At 46.9% G+C, this 18,339-nt stretch overlaps 1 protein-coding gene across 1 annotated transcript; it reads right to left on the reverse strand.

Annotated features, from left to right (window-relative positions):
• Positions 1-6,550: 6,550 nt before the first annotated feature.
• LOC144114260 (uncharacterized) lies at positions 6,551-7,201 on the reverse strand. The gene has a single exon (XM_077647872.1). The coding sequence runs from the start codon at positions 7,199-7,201 to the stop codon at positions 6,551-6,553; it is 651 nt and encodes a 216-aa protein (XP_077503998.1).
• Between the last annotated feature and the right edge of the window lie 11,138 nt (positions 7,202-18,339).

The following is an 18,339-nucleotide window of genomic DNA, read 5'->3' on the forward strand; positions in this document are numbered from 1 at the left end:
GGACGGCTCACTTCGCGCATTGCCAATTGAAGAGTTCGTTGTTCAGCTGCCTAACAATTTGACCTGGTGATCTGTTTTTAATACTGCTATATGTTATCTATTTCTATGCTACCCATGTTATTTGTTTTTACTAATGTATGTACCCACTCCTGCTATGCCTCCCTTCCGAGACAGCAGTATTTGTAAATAAAATAAATAAATAAATAATTAAGCAGAAGTCATATTGACTGGCTAATGTCCAGCGAGGTACCCAACTTGAAATAAGCAACGAAAGGTGATGCGTTGGCCGCATTACGTTGTTGTGAAATTGAACGGTCGAGTATGGTCCGGACTCATTGTTGCTACATGGAAACTTCCGATCGAGATCTTATTCGACTAGGGGCCAGTCGATTGCGATCCACGTATCGCGATCGCGGGTGAATGATATCGTATACACCTTCATGCTGAGTGAGCGCTCGGCTAGCTCTGTCCAGGTGGAAAGACCGAGTCGTGGCCCCTATTCTCAATGGCGAGCAGAACATCTAGTCCGGAATGGCGTCGCATAAAAAGAAAAGCAGGGCACTCTCGCCTTTTCCCACCACGAGTTCCGTCTTCAAAGGTCGAATGCGACGATCAACACAAGCAGTTGGAATATGTCTCACTACTAATGTGTTTTATTTGCAAATCACAACTTGCTTCGTACAACTTATGCAGGTGTGTATGAGCTTGCGCTTATCTTTGTAACGGAACAAAAGAAAATGGTGATTGTGTCATTGATTATTTACAAATCTGCAATACAGTAAAAACAGATTAAAAACAGAGCTTGTTGTAAGCACGCGCTTGCTTTGTTCTTTTCCGAGAAAATACATTGTAGTGACTACAAGGCTGCGTTCTGGCATCAAGCTTCCAAATGTTAGCATTCTTTCTATATAAAAAGTGGCAAAGTTGTTTTTCTCTGCTCCATAACGTGCGTAGGCTACAGAGCCAGCAGGTGTTTCAGATATTTTGGTCCAGGTTGCAGGGATACAAAATGAGTCCAACGGATGCTGATCTTCAACAGCAATACAGCCCATCTGCTGCTGCGGGCATGAGTTCTCACTCGGCTGCTCCGTTGCTGCCGGCTCGTCGGAAACATCGTCGAGCATGCTTGACGGTCCATGGCTGACGCCTGCACCGGCACCGCGCATTTGCCCTTTAGCGGCAGGTTAGCCACACATGTTCCTCACTTTTCTTTTCGATGTCTTCTTCGGCAGAAGGTATTTCGGATAGTTGTCGAATACTGCTGGCATGACATCGGGCATGAGACGTGGTCTATCTCTGGTGAGCTCGTTGACGACACCGTTCACAGTCTCTCGATGTGGCACACTTCAAGATGTTTCTCGCAGACAACAGACGCTGGAGTCAACTTGCGGTGCTGTCTTCTGATCAGCCGCTCCCACTCCGCAAGCCGTGTTGGGTCCGAGGACACACAGAACATAGAAGCCTTGCCCGGATTCGACCGGTAGCCACTCCGACAGAGCGGCACGAAACATGTTTTTTCCCGGCCTTGATGCTTCGACTTTACCAAATCATTAGTCGCTGTGGTTTTCCCTCACATGGAACAGCACGGACAAAACAACAGAAAAAGGCGTAGATGCGACCAAAATGCTATAATCCACACCACGCACGACCAGTGAAACTGCAGCATGTCCGGCAGCGACGGCACGATGGATGGATGGATGGATACGGCTGAACTCTTTAAATCGGGCGGTGGCTCAAGCCACCTAGCCATGATTTATGAAATTTTACTCTTGTCTTGATTTTAGCCACCAATCAGATAACCTTCGCTTGGTTACTTCTACCCACTTAAAATCTACTTTCCCTTCACTGTCCTTAAACCCCAATGCCCTGGATAAATCAGCCCCGCTGCTTTCCACTGTAGGGTGAAGCCCTTTACAGAAAAGTATCAAGTGTTCAGCCGTTTCCTCCTCCTCCTCCACACGCAACGCACAACGTGTCTATCTCAAGGTACCTGACTCTATATGTCTTAGTCCGCAAAACTCCCGTCCTGGCCTCAAACAACAAAGAGCTTCCCCTACAGTTATCATAGATATTTTCTTTGCCGATTTCCTGCTTAAAAATCCTGTATGTTCCCAGTGCTGATTTGGTCAGCATCCCTGTTTTCCACAAAGCTCTCTCTGTTTCTTTAACCTTTTTCTTAACTGATAACTGCTGATTTGCCCACCTACTGCTGTCCAGATATTTGCTTGTCAATTTTCTAGTCCGCTTTCTCCATTTCGTATGAACATTCCTTATATACAGATATCTGAAAACTTTCCTAGCCCTCTGCTTTTCCTCCATTTTTCTCAATCGCTCCTCAAATGCTATCTTACTGCTAGCTTCTCTGCTCTCGAACGACGCCCATCCCATATCACCCTGTACCCCCTGATTTGGTGTATTGCCATGTGCTCCCAAAGCTAGCCTCCCTACGCCACGTTGTTTAATTTCTAACCTTGCTTGAACATCTGGTCGCTTGCACAGGACCGCATTACCGAAAGTCAGGCTAGGAACCATCACCCCTTTCCAGATCCCTCTTACCACTTCATACCTATTGTAATTCCACAGTGCCCTATTTTTCATGACAGCTGCATTCCTACTACCTTTGTTCATTACATATTTTTCATGCTCTGTCAGATACTCAGCGCCGTTATTTATCCACACCCCAAGATACTTGTACTCATCCACTATTTCTAGCGTGAACTCCTGCATTCTATGCTCGCCGACCTCATCATTAAATATCATGACTGCAGATTTTTCCTTACTAAACTTGAAACCTAATCTATCTCCCTCTGTACCACATATGTCTATCAACTTCTGCAAATCTTCCTTGCTTTCAGCCATTAGCACTATATCATCGGCGTGTATTAGTCCCGGTAATGATTTGGTAACGTTTGATCAATACTCCTTGCTTGAAAAAAGATAGGTTGAAGCCTAGTCCGCTCCCCTCTAGCTTGGTCTCCAACCCTTGCAGGTACAACATGAACAACAAAGGAGACAGAGGACATCCTTGCCTAAGCCCCCGCTGTATCTCTATAGGCCATGATGCATTTTTTTTCCCATTTTATAAGCACTCTGGTACCTTTGTATATATCTTTTAAAAGATTAATTACACCATCTTACACATCCAATGTGCCCGGTATGTCCCACAGATACTCTTGAATAGCGTTGTCGTAGGCTCCCTTAATATCCTGAAATGCTAGCCATAGGGCCCTGTGTTCCTTTTCAGCAATCTCTATACACTGCGTCAATGAAAACAGATTGTCCTCCAACCTCCTTTGTTTCCGGAACCCATTTTGTAGTTCCCCTAGCACCCCCTCGTTCTCCACCCAAGACTGCAATCTGTCCTTTATAATCTGCATCACCACCCTGTACACCACAGATGTCACTGTTATGGGACGGTAGTTACTTACGTCGGCTTTGTCACCCTTTCCCTTATATCATGTTCATTCTACTTAATCGCCATTCATCGGGGACTTTCCCATCCACTATCATTTTATTCACTACCTGTATTAATATTTGCTTGGATTTTGGTCCTTGCTTCTTTATTAACATAATCAGAATACCATCTGGTCCTGTTGATGTGCCACTAGGAACCTTCTTCTCTGCCCTTTCCCACTCCCTTTGCTCAAGTGAAGCTATTGCAGTAACCGGTCTATCCTCCTTTGATAAATTGTTTGCAACATTTCTTTCCTTAAATTTTTCTGTCATCCTTGCTCCTATGTGTTTTATCGCTTCATCCCCTTCTAGTCGAATACCCTGATCTGTAACAATAAACCTTTGTTCTAGCCTAGTCTTATTACTCATTGCATTTAGATGCTTCCAGAATTTTTGAGCTGCTTTTATATCCTTTTTATTTACTTTTGACATCCATTGGGCACCCTTTCTTCTAATTTTCTCATTAATCAAATAGGATGCTTCCCTTCTACACTTTATGAAGGTATCCCATTTTCTGTCTACTTCAACTTCTGGTTCCACCTCTTCTTGGCATATCTGCGTTCCCTGGACGCTTCCTGGCGTTTCTCTATCGCCCTCTTGACCTCCTCATCCCACCAACTCTTGGGTTTGCGTTTTTTCCCCTTTAGCTTTACTCGCACCTTAGCTAGCACCTTTACGACGAGCAGCGCCCCTCGCGGCCAAAGTTGGAAGGCATCGCGCGCGGTGCCACCCTCTCCCATTGGGAGAGCGCTCCGCTCGGCAGACTATAGATTAGGATATAACTTAAAAAAAACAGCAGTTGTCAACACTGTGCCACGGGCCACGGCGTCTTGTATTACTCCGCTAGCCAATCACAACAGTAAACGAAATCAGCTTTTTAATGTTTGACTTTATTAAACGAGCCAGCTATCAAAATTTTAGAACTTATAATTTTTTCTTGTGATTTGCTTGTTTAGGTAACAAGAAAAGATTTAACGGACTACTTTTTTGTCGTGGAGGAATTCTGTGCAGCGGCCCTGAATGTGGGCGGAGCTTCACTGCAGACTTGAATTGTATCCGACTATAGTAGGATATTCTAGGCACTATAGCTCTACGTTCAGCCCCGCCCCACAAAAAACGTGCCAGTCACAGTGCGAGCTCTCTTCACGTGACCCACGGCTTGCTTGCTGCGAGCGAGAGATGGCGCTGGCGAGCGTCGCGGCTTCGGCGGCGGCGAGCTGGTGCGTGGGCGCGCGGGCTCCCAGTACCCGGCCAAGCAAGCCAACGCCTCCGGGACATGAACGTTTGAGTGCAGTGGGGCCGTGCGAGTGCCCGAGGACCTGCGCGTCCTAAACTCCCCTGTGTCTAATAAAGTTTCCACCACCACCACCGGGCGCAAGAAGAGCAGCCCCCCCCCCCTTTTTTTTTTTCTTTTCTCCGTCGTTAGATGCACGTGTCTTGCTCCCGGAAAAGCACCCGATGCCAAGGAACAAAGAGCGGTTGACGGTGTTATTTCATTTGGCAACATACGAGGCGTTCCAGGTAATTGAGTCTCCGATGAGTTTAGTGTTTGCATTGGGCGCGGGATATACGACAAGCGAATTTGCATCTGTTGCGCTCAAGCAGCACCACTGTTGTGTATTTGGATTTCTCGCGCTATCTTTTAGAGCTTGAAGAAAAAAAAATTACTCGGACGGTACCTTGCTGCGAACAAGAAGTTAATATTTAAAAAGCTAGCTAGTCGGTCTAAAATAATTAATCGACTATGGAGTGCGAAAAAGAAAGTTATTAGGCAGGGTTTAATCAAGGTTATACCAAAGGTCGAGCGAAAGCATTTTGGCAATGGCCCGGACCAGATTTGGAGGTCGTCATCGTGTCGGGCACGCTCTTTTATAGTTGCACGCTCAATATGGTTGGACGCTCAGTTATGGTTGGTCCAAATCGGGCGAGGCCAAATTTCGGGACTGGCCCGGGTCAAGTTTCGAGCACGTTGAAATTAGCCTGAAAATAGATTTTGGTCCAAATCAATGAAGGCAAAATTTTGGGTGTGGGATGGGCAACATTTCGGAAACGACCAGGGTCTAATTTGGAGACATCATCGCATTGGCCATAGTCAAAATATGCGTGCCACATGACTTAAAGCTGTTGCTATGATAGCAGAAAGTTGGGCTAGTTGGTCGATATGCATACTGAAAAATTTGGCGCGGAAAAACGAGGACAAGTGAGACAAACGTCTTTGTTTATCTCGCTTGTCCTCGTTTTTCCGCGCCAACTTCTTCAGTCTGTTGCTATGAAATCGCTAAGTGCGAAGGTCAATTCAATGTCATATACGCACACCGGACTGAAACTCAAATTTTGCCTTGGAATAGATGCTGCAGAGTAGGCCACACTACCCTCAGCAGTACTGAACCATTTTACGCGCCTAGGACACTCCTTGAATTGTTAAAAACGTGGTTACATTTATCTGGGCACCTGTTCTGTTTAAATGAAGGGAGAGAGAGAGAAACGTAGGGCAAAAATTCATCCCTTTACTCAACAAAACATTCGCTAGTTCGAGCACATAGAGCAAACACACAACTGTAAAATACAAGCATTTACGATGACATGACACACCATGACACACAGATGCATATGAGAATAAAATGTATTAAAACAGACAGGAATGTCAGCAAAATGATCCGGTATGGAATGTTATTACTAGCAAGACGGATTTATCTCTTTCAGACACTCATTGAGTTCTGCTATCGAGAAAAATCTGAAAATTCTGAGCGCCTTCTTGATGGCCGCTCAGACTATTACGTCTAATTTCTTCTTTTCGCTCTGCCGCAGTTTGAGGTAGGGCACTGCATATGTTGTTCGGCTGATGACGAAAGCCTGCACCAGGCGCGTAACGTCTCCCTTTCCATGAGTCCACCGTGCTTGCCAGACACCCTGCCAATCATCCTTCTGATTTGCTCGCACGTGGACTTTAGTTTGTTAATCACTATGGAATTATTACCTTCGTTGTTGATTTGTAGCCCTAACACGCAGATGTTTTCTACCTCCGAGACAGTTCCATCCATGTATATTTGCATTTTGCTTGCCTATTTTTTTACCCCCCCGTGATATGAAGGAGCTCTTATTTCGTGGGTGCGCACCTAAGGCCACACTCTTCGGCATACTTATGCACCGCTGACGCTGCCTCCTGTAAGGCGTCCTCTATCTGTCCAATACTGCCACTCGACGACCACAGAGTGATGTCGTCGGCGTAGATGCCGTGTCTCACGCCATTTATCGCGTTGAGCCTCCCGGGGAGGTCCATCATGGCTATGTAGAAGAGCAGAGGCGACATTACTGCCCCTTGAGGCGTGCCTCGCGTTCCCATCTCTATGGGTCCCAATTTACTGTCGTATGTCCTGATGTAGGCCTTCCTGTCCATGAGAAAGTCCTTGACGTACCGGTAAGTCCGCTTTCCGCAGTTTGTGGTGTTGAGATTTTCTTGTGTCTTACTGCGTTTAACGTTGTCAAAGGTCCCCTTCAAATACAAAGCGAAGATAGCTCTGTCCCGTTGACTGCCGTAAAGGGGGCCTATGACTTCCCTATTAAGTTGTAAAAGCACGTCGTGTGCTGACAAGCGTGCCCGCAAGCAGAACATAGTTGTAGATAAAAGCTCCTGGTCCTCTATGCACTCAGTCTTTTCCTGACCATCGTTTCCATAAGCTTGCCCGCGCACGACGTAAGGGATTTCCCTTGTCCGTGTTGATTTTCTTATACCCCTGTCACACGACATTCCTCGAAGGCCTTTCCAGCAAAGGCACCTTTTTTTCAGCAAAGGAGCGAAAGCTTAAAGGAGCAGCGACGTAGCTACACGGTGCAGCCCAAAGGTGAAACGATCATTCAGGCTTAGCACCCGCTGCTGTGCTCAAGACGGCTGAAGTGAGTGTTTTAAAATTAAAGAAGGGTATTCTGTTATTCTGTTCATTCGTTGAGCTCAGAAAATTTTTTTATTCTGATAGCTTCCTTAAAAGTACTGTAACATCTACTCTCATCAGCAGCAGGGGGTTTTGTGGATTGCCTTGGCCACCAGGGGCCCTCGGTGTTGCTGCAACACTTTCACTGCCTTCAAATCTGTGCATAAAACATAAACACCCGCACAAAAAGCAAAGCCAGACACAACTTTCGTATTTAAGAAAAATGTTTTTAAACATTGTTGGCTGTATTTATTTTTTTATTCATTTTACTTTTTGACGTTGGATGGCACTGCGATCGCAGGTTCTCTAAGGGCGCCTTTGGGCTCCAAAGGTCTCTGACGAGCGCCTTCGCCTCCAAGGCCCTTAGCGGCAAAGGCGCAACATTTTTGCGGTGTAGCTGCACTCCTTACGCCTTTGGATGTAAGGACCTGCTTCTTAAAGGCTTTTGCGGTGCCCGTGTGACAGGGGTATTACCCGGTTTGGGTATGAAAGTCACTATTGATGTTTTCCACTCTTCCGGTATTTGTTCCCGTGCCCATATCTTATTTATGAAGTCAGTGAGGTCCTCGCCGGCTTTTTCGTTGAGGTTTGCCAGCAAACTGACCCTTATGCGGTCATCTCCCGGTGCCGTGCCTCTCTTCATACTGGCTAGCACCGCTTTGACCTCCCATTTAGTGAACTTCGCATCCAGCTCCTCATTTCCTTCCCCGGTATATATCAGTGCGTCCTCGTGTTGGTCTACTGTGGTGCATATATGTACTGGCCTTCTAGCGCTCTAGCGAGTTGTTCATTTGTACCTTGAAATTCGTGTAATGTTCGTCTTAAGTTTCTGCTGTTCTCCCCCCTCGGTTCAATGAGGCACCTCAGTAAGCTCCACGCGCTGTTCGAGCCGAGAGTGCTCCTCATGCAGTTACATTTGGCTATCCAATTGCTTTTTGCGAGAGACATCGCGTATGCCTCAGCCTGCTTGCTGAGACCCGCTATCCTAAGTTTCAATATCCGATTATGTTTTTGTTTCAGCCATCTCTTGGTGAGAGCCCTCCTGGCCTCCCACAGATGCATGAGATGGTTGTCCACCGCCGGTGTGTCCTCATTTGTTTGTGCCGTGGTCGTATATTGTTCTCTGCTGTCTATGAGTGCCTCAGCCCAACCTCAATACCCCCTCACTGACTGAGCTCTGGAATTTCGGAGTCCCTGAATTTGGTCCAGTCCGTGAGTCGCGCTTGACCCCTCTTTTTCCTGAGTTTGTTCGCCTCAATCGCTACCTTTAGGAGACAATGATCACTCCCTAGCGTCTCGTCAGCGTTTACCCATTCGTATCTTTTTGCGTTTCGCACTAGGGAGAGGTCCGGGCATATGTCACGACTCACGAGTCACGCTGTTTCCTATTCTGGTCGGATGAAGGGGATACGTGAGAATGGTGAAAGCCATGTCAGCAGGGGCGTAGCCAGGGGGTGGCTTATGGGGCTTCAGCCCCCCTCGAAATTGTTTCGTACTGTTATGCACCGCCGACCAAAACAACCACTGGCGCTGGAAATCACGCTGGATTTTGTCTACAATGTTTTTTCAAGCTCGAAGAGACATTTCGGCGCGAACATTGCGATCTCGGGCTGGATTTCGTGGCAATTAAAGCCCATTCACCTGGAGTCACATAATGCAAAGAGCCCCATCCAAGCACGAAGTTTCAAGGGCGTCTCGATGACGAGCAGGCTCGTCGCGGCATCTCGCGGCGGCTGCGGAATTCACGGAGCACATGGATTTCAATCCCGAAACTTTATGGATATAAATTTCTCATAAACTTTGTCCTTTACATAGCGAAGCAGGAAAACCAATGCAAGTTAACAGCTATGTTCCTTCAGGCCATAAACGCGTAATTAGGAAAACTTATGACTAATCATTAGCCTTTGAAACCGCAGAAGTTTTTGCTGTTTATTGCAACATTTAGCATCATGATCAAAGTTATCATGCGAATACGAAAATTACGAGGACACCAATAACCAAATTTACCGACCTTGCTCATTGAAAGCCTGGCACACACGGCGTTTCCCAACAAACACTCTCGGCTATTGGGTAGTCCAACTTGTCGCATCACCTGTGGCTTTCGTTTGTCCTTGTTTTTTTTCTTTTTTAGCTACCTGCTTTTACTCCTTTTTCAACCAGGCTGTGGAGTTCGCTGACCTTTCCGAGAACTCGTTGGCCTTGTGTTCGCAAGGAAGGCCGCTCCAGCGGGGTCGGAAGTCCCCAACAAAGGGGCCCGTCCCGTCCCTGCCTCCCCTTCGTGCAGCGGACGTCCTCGTTTACGCCGCGCCGTCACGGGGATGACCCGCCGGGAAAAACGCTAACCATGTACAACTGTCGACATGTGGTTGTTAAGGGGCTGACGAGGTTTCGGGGGCGCACGAGATACGGCTGAGTATTAGCCGAGTGACCGGAAACCCACTATTCCCGTAACGACTGTGTTCGTCTCGTGCGGTGTATTCAGTAAACACTTTAGCCGAGTGACCGGAAACCCACTATTCCCGTAACGACTGTGTTCGTCTCGTGCGGTGTATTCAGTAAACACTTTAGGGATCGTTTTGTCGCGTGTGCGAAAGAAAGTGGTAACGGCTGGGCCGTGGGTGCCGTGGGAGAGGGTGGTCGCGTTTGTGCTGTTTGTCTATTTGATTGCAACCTCTCCTTTCCCAAATGTTTAATCAGCACTCTTTCCCCAATCTGTGGTTAGTTGGCGGAAATCCTTATTTTCCTTTCCCTGACCACTGATTGTGGAGATGGGTCGTTTGTTATCTTATTGGTTGCTGTCCCCGCTAAGGGCGGAGACAGAGGGTTTAAAACCAAGCGCTCTGGGTTGAGCGGGGGCTGAATTCGTCTGATCCACGATTTAGTCATGTAAATAGTTTTCTCCTTGCTTTGTTTCTTCTCGTTTTTTTACCTATGTTGTAAATAAATAGTTAACCTCCTTTCCTTGAGTAATGTGAATGTTTGCGAGTAGAACCACCGGGTCATCAAGAAACCCCGATTTCATCATCAAGTAGTTTCCTCTCAAACGAAACAGGAAGTTGAAACTCAACTCAGGCCAATACCCTTCTTTTATTTTCTATGCAGAATGAATGTTGCCACTTTGACGGCAGCTAAAATGTAGTAAGTGGTTTTGTTAAAATAATAATAAAAAGGAAGGAAAAGATGTTTGATAGCCCCGGCATCTGCCATCGATACTGAAGCACCTGAGCTGGGGCAGCGGAAGTAAAGGATAGCAGGCAGAATGGAGAAATGAAGTGAAAGAGGTGAGGGGACAGGAAGGGAGGTAGGGGGGGGGGGGCGGTAATATAGGCAAATTATTTACACAATAAGAAATGTGCACAGGTTGTGCGCGTGATTAGTTCATGATGGAGCAGTAAAAACACACGCGCACATCATTATGTTGACTACAACTGGAGTGGAGCGTCCAGTTGATAATCGTCCAAGGTAGCACTCGCGGAGTGTTCGGTCACAGCGCAACACTACCAGGCGCGAAACAGACGCGACGTCAAGCCCGTCTGTTCGAGGAATGCACAGAGGCTCTCCAAGGTTCGCTCACGGGTGCGCGCACTGCCCTGCGGCCACAATATGTTCTTGAGGGAGTCCGGTAGTATGCCCAGCGCCCTGTACGCCGCAAGCATGCATATCGAGACGAGCATGGGCGAACGCGGCACAGTGAAGAAGCAGGTGCTCTAGTTTTTCCACTGCACGGCGTCTGTGACACGCATCACTCGTCGCGATTGCGTGACTCACCCGTCGTTCCCCGGGCCACACGCAGCCAATGCGCGCGCGGAGGATCATTACAAGTTGCGACCGCGTAAGTGCGCGACAGCCGGTGATGCTGTCGATGCGTACACATTTTCGTATTGATTTGTGCATTCTTCCTCTATTATTCTATCCATACGGTGCAGTCGCGACCACAGCATGGCCCAAATACATATCACGACTGCTGCGATCATAGCTTTATTCTTGCAGGATAGTCTGTCTTTCTTTGCGTAGAGGCTAAATTGGTTTTGGGGAAAGGAAATGGCGCAGTATCTGTCTCACATATCGGCGGACACCTGAACCGCGCCGTAAGGGAAGGGATAAAGGACGGACTGAAAGAAGAAATGAATAAAGAGGTGCCGTAGTGATAATAATAATAATAATTGGTTTTTGGGGGAAAGGAAATGGCGCAGTATCTGTCTCGTATATCGTTGGACACCTGAACCGCACCGTAAGGGAAGGGTAAAGGAGGGAGTGAAAGAAGAAAGGAAGTGAGAGGTGCCGTAGTGGAGGGCTCCGGAATAATTTCGACCACCTGGGGATCTTTAACGTGCACTGACATCGCACAGCACACGGGCGCCTTAGCGTTTTTCCTCCATAAAAACGCAGCCGCCGCTGTCGGGTTCTAACCCGGGAACTCCGGATCAGTAGTCGAGCGCCCCAACCACTGAGCCACCGCGGCGGGGCGTGCCGTAGTGGAAAGCGGTTAAATGGTTGGCTCGTTTTTGGGGAAATGAAATGGCGCAGTATCTGTCTCACATATCGGCGGACACCAACCGCGCCGTAAGGGAGGGAATAAAGGGGGGTCTGAGAGAAGAAAGAGGTGCCGTAGTGGAGGGCTCCGGAATAGTTTCGACCACCTGGGGATCTTTAACGCGCACTAACATCGCACAGCACACGGGTGCCTTAGCGTTTCGCCTCCATCGAAACGCAGCCGCCGCGGTTGGGTTCGAACCCGCGGAAACTCCGGATCAGTAGCCGAGCGCCTAACCACTGAGCCACCGCGGCGGGTAGAGGTAAAATGAAAACTGTTTTTTGGGGAAAGGAAATGGCGCAGTATCTGTCACACATATCTGCGGACAATTGAACCATGCCGTAAGGGAAGGGATAAAGGACGGAGCCTTGAAAGAAGAAAGGAAGAAATAGGTGCCGTAGTGGACTACCTGTGATTGTGCAACACGTTTATTTGGCTTGTTTGACATAACATAAGAGCAACTTTAACTTAGTTATGTCGATTTATTAGAGAATATACGTATATTTATATATCACCTTGCCATGTTCTGTGCGCAAATGCATTGAACTTTATTTCCAGTGACGCTTTTCTGCCCTTTCGCAAGACGTATCTTCGCGTTTGTGACATTCCATTGTATCTTCGCATTTCTAATGTTTATTTTGCAGAACTGCTTTCTATATGCGCTCTCTGTTGCGACTATAATTTCGGTGCAATAACTTGCAATACTCGACCGCTGGCAGCTGCGCCCGCGCTATACATTGGAACGAAGGACAGTGTCACGCGATTTTTTTGCTGGCCATTACATATGTACAAAATTGTAAACAAGGTCCTTGAAGGACCAATATTCGTTAAGTATTTGTCCCGAACCTGATTATTCATATCAGGGACCTGCACTACTTTGCCGTTTTCCAACTGATATAGTTCTAAAGGTCATGAGACATTTTCTTTACTTGCTAAATAGACAATAAAGATGGAAGCATTGATATGAGTTATTTCTGCCACAGTTTTTGGGACATACGTATATATTCTTTTATCAAAAATACATATTTTACTTGTCTAGACAGTGCGTAGAGTTCAAGAATTTGTTTGCAGCATCTAATACGCAATAGCATTGGCAATTAATCGCAATGCAATTATGATTAATGTATTCGATCCCTCTACAAATTTTATAAGGAGGAGGCCGCGCTGCAACATGAGCCCCCCTCGAAAAAAATTTCTGGCTACGCCACTGCATGCCAGTAATAGCCCCTGCTAATTTCCTGCCTTTAATGTCTTCCTTTGGTACCCCCACTGATAGCTGCAGGCCCCACCACTAGTAACAGTGCCCTACCAGCTATTCGAATGGCCTTGTGAAAGATCTCCGAGAAGGTGTCCTTACGTCTTTGCGGTCTACTATACATGTATAAAACAAAGGCTCCTTGCTGGAGAGGCTTGTTCGGAATGATTTGCACGAATGTGTGCTCGATTTCTTTTTCTAATTGTAAATATACAACGTTGGCCGTACATTCTTTATGTACGAGGATGCAGGTGGATGGATCTGCTTGGTGGGTGTTATACGATCTAATTTTGACTTCTAGCTGTGCCAGCGTCTTGTGTTGCAGTAACTTCCGGCATCCTTTCTAAGGTTTCCAGATATTCGTCTACTGTATCTTTTTTCTTTTTAAAACATCTGCAATTCCGTTGTATAATTTGCAGCCTGTACTTATATAACTCTAAGATTTAGTCGCCATTTCTGTTAGTTTTCCTCTAGCTTGGTATTCCGCTGGCGTACCGTATACGGTACCAGTCTGTCACTACTCTCCCCCAGCTGCCTGTTAATTTTGACCTCCCAGGCACTGAGCTGGACCAGCATCGGATCGCTTAGAGGTTTCATAATGCTTTCAATTAAGTTTTGAAGAGTATTTCATACTTTCTGAAGCAGTGTCGCTTCTAGATCTTTCATTTCTTCTCGCAATATCCCCCTTACGTGCTGTTCCGCTAGGCGTTGATGCGCTCCGTACTGATTGCGACTCGCCTCGTTCGATGCAGACATGGGTTCTTCGCCGCTAATGTCGCATTCCTCGTGCAAAAAAAAAAAAGATTCCTACAAACTGCACTGAGTTCTTATGCCTTTAATCTTCCCTTAGTTGCTCAATTTCTTGTTTAAGTTTGATATTCTCTTCCTTTAGCGATTGTACAGCAAACGAAGGAGGGGGGGGGGGGGGGGGGGACTTGCGACCTTTGCCCAACCGCTCACTTGGTTTTGAGCGCCGGCAGTTGAAAAACCTGCCCCCGGGAATCGGCCCCACTTCTGTTGCCGCTTTCATCGATGGATGGACGGATAAGACTGAACACTTTAAATTGGGCGGTGGTTCAAGCCACCTAGCCATGACTTGTGAAATTGTACTCTTGTCTTGATTTTAGCCACCAGTCAGATAACCTTCGCTTGGTTATCTTCTACCCGCTTAAAATCTACCTTCCCTTCACTGTCCTTAAACCTCAATGTCTTGGGTAAGTCAGCCCCGCTGCTTTCCACTGTAGGGTGAAGCCCTAAATTTACAGAAAAGTATCAAGTGTTCAGCCGTTTCCTCCTCCTCTCCGCACGCAACGCAGAACGTGTCTATCTCGTGTATACCTGGCTCCATATGTCTTAGTCCGCAAAACTCCAGTCCTGGCCTCAAACAAGAAAGAGCTTCCCCTACAATTATCATAGATATTTTCTTCGGCAATTTCCTGCTTAAAGATCCTGTATGTTCCCAGTGCCGATTTCGTAAGCATCCCTGTTTTCCACAGAGCTCTCTCTGTTTCTTTAACTTTTTTCTTAACCTCTGCATTCTACATTCCGGCATAGGACTTGCACTTTGCATTCTGGCATAGAACAAGCTATTCGATATCCTCTGTTCCTATAAATTCGTGAATCAGAGAAACACGACTTGCTGCTTACGCCCTCGTTGTTTGGGTCCCTCGCGTGTGTAATATGCGGTTGTGCAAAATAGACTGGAAACTTTCTTCCATTGATTAGATCCTGTGAATAAAACCAGGCAAAAGCTTAAAAAGACACTAAATGCTTTTTCTTTTTTCTTGAGGCATACGCACTTTTTTTTCAGCCACTTTCTCTGGTTTAATGAGTCGAGATGAAAATATGGTCGTACTGTTGGCCGAGGCGTTTTCTATAAGTAAAGTGATCGATACTAGGGAGGGCGGTAGCTTTACTTCTTGAATGCGTATCTAATACGCATGTGATAAGCTGCTTGCCAAAGCGTCTTCAACGTGCCCGGCTAACGTCATGGTTATATATGCTACTAAGCCGTCTTAATTCATTAATACAAAATATATGAAGGCGAAAGTTACGTTTGTATTCATTATAAATACGTTTCTGTACGCACGCGAGTCACCGTCTGCTGACGCTCCTCAAGCTGAAGTAGGAGACGACGCACCCACCCCAAAGCGACCGCAGCGCCGCCGCCTAGGCGGCAAACGTTCTGGGTCCGCTCTGCTCCCTGGCGCGCCGCCGCAGTTTTCCAACTGCCCTTATCTAAAAACGTTGGTTCAAGGTCAGACTCGCGCACACGGCAAAGAAGTAAAGCTTTCGCTTTAAAAGTACGAGCAGATGGCGCTACGCTATCCAGTGGCCCCTGTGGAGGTAACGACAACAGCGCTGCAGTCGTGTCTTGCTTCCGGTCGAGCGCTGTCTTCTGCTAGTGCCTCAGCAAAACACGAGCTAACACAGGAGAAGCGGAATAACCAGAGTAGCGATGCGTTTTCTTTTCTAGTTTTTTCATTTAGCTCACATCTATTCGACATTGAAGCGAAGTGTTCAAATCGTAAGTATTCGCTCTCAGCTCTGGCTGTGAGCATAACGTCCGTTTTCATTGCTTGCCATTCAGGATCAAAGACGTGTTCTTTGGGCTGTTTGAAACAGGTGCAAAAACCTGCGATGGTCGTACGTGACAGTGCTTTCTTATTGCGAATTTGCGCATATTGCCGCGAAGCTTGCTTTTTGTCTGATCTTCTTATCGCGGCAGGCACGCCGCATTATCAATTTTCTGGGACGCGAGACATCTACCTTGCGCGAGACGCGACCAGAGTTATCTCGATTTTTCCTAGCCTCGCGCAAGTGTGCCTACTACGTTCTGGAACTTTCCTTGCCGCCGGCTAAGAGCGGCGGGCATTCTGTTAGTCGACGACCGCCGAGCACGTTCGCTGCTATCGCCGCCGCTGAGTTTTCAGAGCTGTTCTTAGTGGGCGTAAGCCAGCTTATTAAAGTATTCTCTTACGAGCTGCTCTGTGCCTTCCTCAAGACCGGACCGGTGCTACGTGACCCCGGCGGAGTTCCCGTCACCACCTCGTGACAATATATAAGGTGGAACTGCTGATATAAACCTCGAAACAAGAGCACGAAGGAGCTAATTGAGTCCCAACTAGTGCTAATCGGTTTGTCTATACCGCCCGCGGTAAGTCGCGCTCAAAGATGCATAGGGCTGCAGTTCGTGTAAGTGGAACATGTGCAGCATGACAGAACTGCCCCAGTAGCGTGCGGTCATTGTGTGTATGCGCGGAGTGTACAGCTCTTCTTATTCTTACAAAAAATGCACGACTAATACTTCTTTGCGGAACACGCAGCGGATTAGCTTTACGCAAAGATGCCTAATTCGTAACAAAAGCTCCCAGGGCAACGAGCCAATGGCAGGAATCTAATGGTGGCCGTAATTTGCGGAGATAACTTCGGTAATTTGTTTGAACAAGCAAACGGAAAATAATGGATCAAATTTCTCCTTGACACTTCCATTCTGAAAATCAACTGCTGCCAGATATTGAGTGTCCCGTAGGACGTTGCGCGTCTTACTGTAGCTTTCGCCTGCGTACTGTAGGACCCATTCCCATGTTCTGCTTCTTTCATGCACTCTTTGCATTTTGCCATAGGACAAAAGCTATTCGATATCCTCTGTTTCTCTAAATACGTGAAATGAGCTGTATATGTATAATTTTTTTGAAATTCCACATGTAAGAAATTATCGAAAATTTCCGCAACATTTTTTTTCTCATCCCACCTACGCATCCGATTCCGATTTCAACATCTTCAAAAGGTGAAAGAAAGGAGCTGTTTTCCGCTTAAAATCGGAACAAGGAGCCGCCGTCAATACAGCTCCCACCTGTAATGTTCTTCACACTGATCTTGCTTTTTTTGGATTGGGTTATGGGGGTTTAACGTCCCAAAGCGACTCAGGCTATGAGAGACGCCGTAGTAAAGGGCTCCGGAAATTTCGGCCACCTGGGGTTCTTTAACGTGCACTGACATCGCACAGTACACGGGCCTCTAGAATTTAGCCTCCATCGAAATTCGACCGCCGCGGCCGAACGCCTAACCACTCAGCCACCGCGGCGGCCCTCTTGCTTTTTTAATCTTCTTTTAATCGGCCAGTTCCTTTGCTGCTAAGCGCCAATCCCGGTATTAGTGATCTCACTAACTGAAACTGGTACATAATTATAAACATCAAGGTTTGTCTTCTGTGCCAGATCTCAGTGGTTTGTGAGCGAAAATGAACTTATGACAGGAGATAAAGGCAGTCGTTGGGCGCGAAGCACAGACAATGCGTCATTGAGCACTGATATTTTGTGGTACAATATTAAACGCTCCCGAAGCTATACACGCTGGCTTTCCGAGTGAAGACGTTGGAAGACGTTGATAGCGAGCGTTAGCTGTTTGGTTTACTAGACGAAGAAAGCAAAGGAGAACGCGCCGCTCGTCTCGAGAAACGGAATGTAATACCAGCGCCTCCTCTATTTTTACTCTATTGATTTGCGATTCAATCATGTTGAGTAAAGAAAATGGAAGAATTAAAGAAAGAAGCTATGATATATCTTCCCGAGAAGGCATTTTTCGAAAGTGCCAAGTAGCAGTAGCTTTCAAGTCGTAGATCTACTTTTTGCAGGCTAAGCTGTCATCGTTACGACTAGATAAAGATTTTTCTCTGTGCGTGGCAGACTGCAGCTACGATTGTTTTAAGAAGCGAAAAGAACTCCAGTCGCAAATGCACGGCGCAGCAGCTGATGACGAAGCATTTCGGACGTTCTGCCTTGTCTTGACTACAACCAGGCGCTAATAAAACGATGCAAAACTAATAAAAAAGCGCTTGAAGGAAAGGAGGCAGACAAAATCGAAATCAAGTCCGCTTCAGCACGTCTTCAGGCGCAGTCACCGTAAAGGCCGAACCACAAGGCAGCGTTTCTTCGGCGCAGCATCAGAATCTAATCTACCGTCGTTGTCGGTTCAGGCCACAGGAGAGGGCGATCAAACACACGAGGGCGTACGAACTGGTTGTCCGGACGGGCGGTAGGTGTGTTTTGTTTCGTTCCCTGTTTTTCCGCACGCCCACGAGATGCTTTGTCCTCCTCGAGCGTACAAATGTGGTTGCGCTACAATGCATATTTCTTGTCTGTAAATAAGTGTCAATAGCAAATACA

This window comes from Amblyomma americanum, chromosome 1 (genome assembly GCF_052857255.1).
Source record: "Amblyomma americanum isolate KBUSLIRL-KWMA chromosome 1, ASM5285725v1, whole genome shotgun sequence".
In the NCBI taxonomy this organism is placed as follows: Eukaryota; Metazoa; Arthropoda; class Arachnida; order Ixodida; family Ixodidae; genus Amblyomma; species Amblyomma americanum.

Excerpts from the sequence above, each read along its gene's own strand:
- LOC144114260 (XM_077647872.1), bottom strand. The coding sequence starts at position 7,201 with ATGTCGTGTGACAGGGGTATAAGAAAATCAACACGGACAAGGGAAATC.